The 8299-nt window shown below is 41.5% G+C and overlaps 1 protein-coding gene across 1 annotated transcript; it reads right to left on the reverse strand.

The window, feature by feature from the left end:
* Positions 1 to 2749: 2749 nt before the first annotated feature.
* Positions 2750 to 8053, reverse strand: LOC149010663 (uncharacterized). Its single transcript, XM_089163682.1, has 4 exons — positions 7922 to 8053; positions 6245 to 7530; positions 5069 to 6074; positions 2750 to 4419 (listed from the first exon to the last, which is right to left on the reverse strand). The coding sequence occupies exons 2-4, from the start codon at positions 7526 to 7528 to the stop codon at positions 4172 to 4174; spliced, it is 2538 nt and encodes an 845-aa protein (XP_089019808.1). The 5' UTR covers positions 7529 to 7530; positions 7922 to 8053; the 3' UTR covers positions 2750 to 4171.
* Between the last annotated feature and the right edge of the window lie 246 nt (positions 8054 to 8299).

Genomic DNA, 8299 nt, shown 5'->3' on the forward strand with positions numbered 1-8299 from the left:
TGCAAAGTTTCTATGAGTTGTAGGTCAGCACTCAGTAGTCCCACCATTAATGGTGTCTATTTGGTCGTTGTACGTAATTTGTTGTGATTCAGGGAGGATAGGTAAGAAGAGAGCATGTAATGTAATCTATTTACGTGGCAGCAGTAAGCATAATGGACTCTCTCAATCCCCTGTTCTATGGATGGTTAGTTAGTGTGAATAAAGGAAAGAATAACCAACCAACTCAAATAAATCCTGTGCATGTCTTTATTTTCCTTTCTCTACCTACTTTTGGCAGTTAATAAAGTTGCGTACTAACTTGCTTCTGTATACAATACTGTCACGGCACGCCCCTGGATTCTTATGTTTTTTCTTTGGGTGGTGGGAATTGGTAATTCATATAGTGGGTGTGGGAACTATGATGTCTTCTTCACTAAGAGGTAGAGCAATCATGTCACTTCCCTGGACCAGTGAGACTGGATTCTCTATACCCTAACCCAATTAACTACATCTGGATTGGATTAGTTGTGGATCAAAGACACTCGCTCGACTGGAATCTACTAGTCCAATCCAGACTTACACACCCAGCAACCAATCAAAACGATGAGGCAATTGGGGCTGAAAGGAAACTAGTGGTATGAATCTGATATCCAATCCTCCTCAAGTCCAACAATCCCAAAATTTTGAGAATCTGATCTCTTGTTGTATGAACAAGTGATCAACAATTCTATTTCCCATTTAAACTTGCTTTAGCTTAAGATCAATGGAAGTAACGATCCATTTTGTATCTGGGTTAGTGCACAGGATTCCGTTAGCTAGTGTTCACTTTCACTCTGAGCTAACTCTGAAATCCCCATGATCGAACAGCGATGCAACTTTGATATGCTTTGTTTTATGGATTATGGGGTCTGTGACCCATCATCATCCCTGAGCTGTCTGACCCATCCCCATCCCTATAGTGTAGGAACCGTGAGAACCATCCGTTTTATAGATAGCCCAGCTTTGTCTTCACCTCTGTCCTTGCATGTGCAGATGGTAAAGAATGAACTGGAATTGGACCCCAACGATTAGAAAAATCCATAGCTGTAGTTGTTGATCCATCCATCAAATGGCCGTAGTAGTTAAGGTCCTTATTTGGGACGGTTCATCCAGGTATCTTGCAATGCCTATAGATAACTAAACAAGATGGATGTAGAGAAGTAAACAAGATGGATGTACCACTTATTTTTTTTTTTGGTTTGCCAACTCCGGTTTTCAAGGCTTTGCCCTAAGTAATCTGGTGTTCGACCCGGGTCATACACCTGGCTGTGGTGGGTGAATCTCTGAGCGGGAATTTTTTCATCCACAAAGATTCGATACCAAAACCTTGCTTAAGCGGACCAAGCTGCTTACCACTTGGACCAACCCCTGGATATAACAGCATCCTTCTCGTGCAGGTAAGTAGGTATTAGTTAATTTGGTTGTTGACTTTACCAATCGCTCTTCATGTTCTCACTCACTTAAGACTTCCCAAAAGTATTCAAAAGTATTTGGTGTCGGAGGGAGACAGCTGTTGATGGGTATTCAAAAGTATTTTTTACTAAGGCACAGAGTTATTAAGAGCAGCCGCTTCATGATTGGTTGCTGGGTAAGGGAAATGAAATTAATTAATGTATTAATTCATCTATTGCCTCCAAGTCCAATCTAACCTAATAGGCTTCAAATCAAGCAAGGTTAGGTTTCAAACTGATAAATTAATTGGGTGTTGACTTTATTATACATGACTCTCAAATCTAATCTGGCACCAGTCAATTTTGAATCAATTGTTTACCGACTAGGTTATTTGCCTTTTCTAAGTACTATTTGAAATCAGCAGATTACTTGCTGCTTTACAACCGAACACATCAAAATAAACCCACAATGTGGTAGGTGTGCCCAGATCATGTAATCCGAATCTGCTCCTCTGCAAGTGTGGTTGGTTAGCTTCGGATTTCAATTCAAGAGGACTTTCACGATTTAATTACGAATCTAAGGGTGGAAAACTTGGAGTAGATTGGGTTTAGGGAGCTCAGTAGTTATTGTAGCTATATTGCTCGGTGTCTATGGTTGGCTTGTAATGCACTTTAGAGTCAGAATAAACCTTCTTCAAGGAGGTTATTCAAGAGGCAACCAAGGTTCACTCTTGAGTCCTTAATTTATCAGAGGCCACACAAGGCGATGTCTATAGCCCCTATATTTGCATCAACTCTGCCTCAGGAAGGCCTATCCTCCATCTAAATACTAATCCACATTGGGGTTTTGAAAGAGTGGACTTTCAGAATGAGGCATCAGATGAAATACTTTCCCAGACCAAAGTGGCTTCTCCAACTCTACAACCAGTGAGTATATATTCACTTCTTACGTTCTATTATGTGTACCTTGTAGCACACATAGAGCCTCAGGTATTAATTAAACTTAAAACCACTAGCCGCTTGAGGATAATCACAGAAGATGCTGGATCTGCAAGAAACAAGACAAGGGTAAAAGGATATATTACAGCGAGATGCACAATGTTTGAGGGAGTAGTAGCATTAGGGTACCTCACTTGAATGGTGAGGTTCCAGGTCCCTTGTTCTGTTATCTGGTTAGTTCTATTCCAAACTGAATATCTTATCAAGTTTTTAAACATTTAGCAATTCTTTGCCACTTGTGCTCCTGCTGCTCCACACACCACCCCATACCGTTTCCCCCCCCCCCCCTCCCCTCCCCTCCCTCCCCTCCCCAAAGCCAACCAAAAAAAAAAAAAAAACCTATTATTTTTCTTTCCCAACAACACCTCCAGAAGAAAAAGAAAAAACCCACTTCTCCGTTCCACCCTCCATCTCCTCCAGCCATCAACCAGTGTTTCCCCAGGCATGCTTCCATACATCCCACTCTCTCTTTGCTGATAACAACCCATCCCCCCACCTCCATCTCCCACATCCATCCGTGTCAATGTCTCCGATCTGTCTTTATATGTATCCCATCCCCTGGGCCATCTCCTCTCCTCACTGCTAATGCCAGCCCATTCCACACATCTCCCTCCCTACCAGAGCCTGCCTCCCACTACCCTCTGCAAAACTGGAACTCCAGGTCCCACCCCAAGGTACTGCCTTCTAAAGCACACACATCATCCCCTGCAGTGAAGTTTGTGGACTCCTGTAAAGCCTTTGTTTAGTTATCCACTTCTTCCGAGCAGTAAGCTGCATATAGCAACAAGGAAATTCAGAAAGTAGGACATGTGAATCATCTCATTGTAGAGAGAATGAATCCCAGGGAAGCAAAAAAGGTTTTCTGATCCTTGGATGCACCCAAAAAGCCGATACCGATTGAACCCAGCGACTCTATTCCAGTACACAATAAACATCTTGAGAGAGAGATGAATAGAACTTAATAGCATAGCCTGCAGTGGCAGCATATCGGTGGAACTTTCAGAAAAAAAGCCTAGCATGAGGAAATCCCATGATTTCTTCTGGGTGAATGGGGGAGAGGAAAAAGATTGAGAAAGTGGGGTGGGGGGACGTTTAGAATCAGCTGGAGGTTGAACATCAAGAAGAAATGCAGATGCAAAATAAGGAGATGAGGAGAGAAGATACAAAGTAGTTCGACTCTTCTTTTCCTGAACAAGTGTTGAGGGTGGCAAAAGGCAAGGGTGACAGAACCAATAGTTCCCCAGATGGGCAAATGCTGGAGATAGACTGTTAGAGCAACAGCCTGGATGGCAGATGGGACTGTGAATTGCACAGGGAGGTGAAGGTGGAGCCAGTGGAGGACGAGTGGGGGTGGTGAGGACGGGAGCACAGAGGTGGGAGAGGGAGAATGGTCAAAGATTAAAATGAATATATATTCAACTTGGTTTAGAAATGACACAATAAGCGCCAACAGACCCAAACATAGTTACCCCAGATGTCACTTTCTGTAATGTTGGGTACTTCGGAGGTAATCTACCCCATATCTGAAAAAATGAGTCAGTTTTTCTGCTTCAATTCAAAAAAACAAAAAAGGAGTTAGTATCTGCTGAATACAATTTAAACTGATGAAATCCCAAGCAACTGCTAGTGTGTTACAGACCCCTTGGTTCATCTCTCCACCTTATGCCCCAAAATGGGGAAAAATTGATTAATGTTAACAATGAATGAATGCAGTCCTAGGCAGAAAAATAGAACAAACTAGAGAGAAGTATCCTTGCCACAGATCATCTGTTGAATGCAAAAGATTGCAGCCTAGAATTCAAAACCTTCCTTACCACATCACCAACAAATGAGTTGAAGCAAGAGGAGCAACAATTCTCCATCTGATTGATTGGCTCACTTTGTCTCTCAACATGGGGGCACAACAATGGAGGCTGCATTGGAATTGTGATGCTTCTATCGTGATCAAGCCCACAAGCAGCTAAAATAGTGTGGGTTGAACGCCTTTCAATGTCCTTGAATGTTCCTTGATCTACATTAAAAAGGGGGGGAAAAGAGTCAATTTTTTCAGCAAATTGTGATACTAAACCCTGTTTGTGAAAATATAGGAAGAACACCCCCCCCCCCCGGGGAAAAAAGGGCCACCTCTGGGGTCAACGTGGCCTGAGATAGCACAACAAATGCCTTTTTTGCATGCAATTTGTTGCTTTCAGGTGCAGAAGGATAAAATTGTCATCGTACCAATTTCATGCTAGCATAACAAAACCAATTAAAATCAACAGATTCCGCTACATAATATGGTTCAACAATATTTCAAGTGAAAAAGATGTCTTCTCGATATATCAAAGTGTCATCAAACAAACCAGTTGTGTTTCAAGTTTTTGAAGTACAATAAAATTAAAATGTTATTGTCTCTATAAGCAGCAGTTTGAAAGAAAGTCAACGACTCAGCAAATTAACAGCTCATGTCACAATAAATCAATCCAACAATTTAGGTTTCTATATGAGTAGCATGCTTTTTGTGGCACACATCTGCAAGCTACAGAACCATGGATTGCAACATCCCCAGTACTGGAACCTCTAATTCACATTGACAGTTTGGATCACTATGCATGTAACAAATTCCAGATTAAAATGAACGTTCGAAGTTGAAGACAGCAACATAACAATTGTAAACATACCTATATCCATGTGTTGAGATGAACGTTTCAAATGGTGTCTAACTATAGGCTGTAGTTGTAGTTTTGCCTCATTCTGTTCCTCCGCAGCTTTTGCCATATGAAAACGAGCCTCTTCACTATATGTGTTATGAGAAATATTAGCACCAGTGCACTGGTGAAGTTGCCAAAGACCTGATACTGCCATGACTTCAGCATCCTCAGCAGATAATGTTCCACCCGCCGAATCACATAAAGTGGCAGTATAAGGGCCTTCAGTGCCATGTCTACTCAAAAGCCTCAAACCCACATCAAAGGCATCCTCCTCCTGTACAGGACAAGAATTACTGTCCTCTGCCATACCCCCACCAACTGAAAAACGGGACCTCGCACTTTCTGATATTAAAGCATTTCGGCGTGTCATCTCATCAGTTTCAACACCAATACCAAGTTCAGAATTGCCAAATACATTTCCTGAAGTAGCCTGCAGAGCACCCTCACTTCTGCAAGCCATTGCAGCTCCTCCACCATTTATCCTGTTGCTGGAAAGAAGGCTATGTATCCGATGGCGTATTCGTCGTCTTCCTGAAAGAGTTGATGCCCCTGCTCCAGTCACTGGGGACATAGCCTGAAAATCTCCTCCTAAAGCATATCTAGGAGATGAAACAACTCCAGTTCGTGGGGAAACAGAAGGACCTTGAACAGACACTGAACCTTGGCAAGTCTGATTAAAAATTTCCCGGTTGGTTTCCACAGTAGAGAGTCCAGAAGACAAGTTTATCTGATTGAGCACAGGATCTTGTACTAGTGAATTTGAAGATCCAGGATCAGCTGGCCTGCAACCTTCACAGTACCAATTGCCTTCAGGTACTTCCCGACCTAAACCAACACAATAGGTATGAGCAGGGGAATCACAAATATCACAAAGTAACATAAGGTTATCATCTCCAGCTTGCTGACATTCCATGCAAACAACATTTTCATATGGATCAAAATACCCTCTTATTTCCTCTTCAGTTGGCCGATAGACCTGCAGATAATATCCCAACATCAAATTTGGAAAATACAAGAACTTCACACGAAAGAAATAGTGTGGACATTAAACTGTAATTTGAGAAATAAATGGGATTTAAACAGTAACTAACGGAATTAATTTTGGTGCACAAGGATAACTGAATTTAAAGTGAAGAAATAAGACACCTGATCCCGTTTGGCGACGCGTATGATCATAGTCCTTAGATCAATTCCCAAGATGGAACTTGCTGGTTTACTAATGGTGGTAAATCTCTGTTTACACAGTGGGCAACGAGATTCCACCTTTGACCACTCAAAAATGCAAGCGAAACAAAAGTAATGATTGCAACAGTTCAATGTTCCCCGAATTGTGCCTTTTCCATCCTCAGACCAGCAGATCCCACAAACCTGCTTCCCTACATCAGTCCGTGATTCTTCGACCTTAACCTTCCCCTTTCGTCCAGGGCTTCGCCTTTGCTGATGATTTGAAACTTCATCAACATGGAGTCTCTTCGACAAAGAAGAACTCCTCAAGCAAGTTGTCAAATTCCCACAAAATATACTGGCTTCTTTCAATACTTCCCTCTCTTCCTCAGAAATGGTGTATTCATAATCCGAAGATCCAGTAGATAAAACGTCAGAATCTGAACAAGAAACCACAGATCTCTTCCCTCGTCTCCTTGATTTCTTCTTAGTCTTTTCCTTTACGGTTATATTGTTAGCTATAAAGTCATCATCATCAGAGTTAACTTGATTCCTCAAAACTGACCTCCTCTTGGTTCTTTTCCCCTTCTTTCTCAATGGCTTATTTCCAGTCTTTCTTTTCTTTTTCTGGCCTTTCACAGAAACCCTTCTCCGCACGGAACGTTTTCTCGTGTGACCCTTATCCTTGACCTGAAAATCCTCATCTTCCTCAACGATATCAATCCCATCCAGAGTGAACTCCTCGTCATCGTCGTCGTTGTCATCATCTTCGTTATCATTGTAATCGACAGACGCCCTGGTTCTCTTCCTCGAAGGTGGTTCAACGAAACGTGAAGAACCCCTATCTGGATCTAATCTAGCAGCCCTCCTCACCCTTCCATCTACAAGATCGATCCCATCAGGCAAGAATTCCCCATCATCGTACCCGTAGTCAACTTCATCATCGTCCGAAAATTTTGTTCTTTTATGTGAACGTTTAACGCTATGTTTCCTTTGACCTCGAATAACCGATCGGGATTTGAATCCAACAACTTTTTTCTCCTCCTCCTCCTCCTCATCTTCTTGACTTCCACCACTTACCTCGTCAAAATCAAAAGCTTCCTCCGATTCTTCTCCAGCCAAGGAGGAAACGTAATCGGAGCTCTCATAATTTCCTTCATCTTGTCCCAACACGTAATCTTCATCAGAACCATCCGAGCCCTTTTCTTTAGAACGAACCCTTCTCTTTCCACCATTTCTTGGAACCAATTTTCCTCCTCTTCCCATCTCTGAATTAGGAAAAAATTGAGGATTAAATTTGAATTACAGAGAGCAAAATTCAAGAAATTCTGTCATCTTTAACCTTCAGATGATTCGTTCTTGATTATCAATTAAAGAAGCAAATTTCAAGAAAAAGAATTATAAAGTATGAATCTTCAACTTCAACCTCGTCTGTTCAACATTTTTTTTGAAAAAATCCAATTAAATTGGTTTTCCATTGGGAGTTCTTCAACGGAAAAGAAAAGCTAGCTTGAAATTTAAATGTGAAAGATGCTTTTTAAAAATTAGAAGTAATTATTGTGATTATTATCTGTTAACTTGTTAAGTATATATTTGTATGTATCATCATCATCTGATTTATAGATCCATATATATATATATAAATCATTAAAATCGTACCTGAGGCTCTGATGAGAAATGAACCCAAATACGGACGGAGGTGGAGAAACGAGAGATTTCCGCTTTTTATGTCGACCGCCGCCTCCCGGCTCGGTTCTGGTCTCTCTGTTTTCTGTCTTATATATGATGATCTTTCTCTCTCTCTCTATTTGGTTTTCATCATCAAACGCGTTTGTTTATTATTATTATTCTCTTTTCTTTTCTCCCATTGCGTTTCTACCTACCATAGCACCATGGGCGCACATTTGGGCCCGCCCACAGAATTCTGGCCCAGTAAATTCAATAAAGAATGGCCCACATAAATCGGGTCCTGTTTTCTGGCCCAGCTTTGGCCTTTGCCCTTTTTTCTTTTTTGCAGTTGTTAAGGCATGTGGATTA

This window comes from Hakea prostrata, chromosome 7, assembly GCF_041222555.1.
Source record: "Hakea prostrata isolate BN-2017 chromosome 7, UWA_Hpros_2, whole genome shotgun sequence".
Classification (NCBI taxonomy): Eukaryota; Viridiplantae; Streptophyta; class Magnoliopsida; order Proteales; family Proteaceae; genus Hakea; species Hakea prostrata.

Coding starts and splice junctions, on each gene's coding strand:
- LOC149010663 (XM_089163682.1), bottom strand. CDS start 7,528: ATGGGAAGAGGAGGAAAATTGGTTCCAAGAAATGGTGGAAAGAGAAGG. Junction 6,075..6,244: donor GCGTCGCCAAACGGGATCAG/GTGTCTTATTTC, acceptor TATTATCTGCAG/GTCTATCGGCCAACTGAAGA. Junction 4,420..5,068: donor ATCTCAACACATGGATATAG/GTATGTTTACAA, acceptor TTTTTAATGTAG/ATCAAGGAACATTCAAGGAC.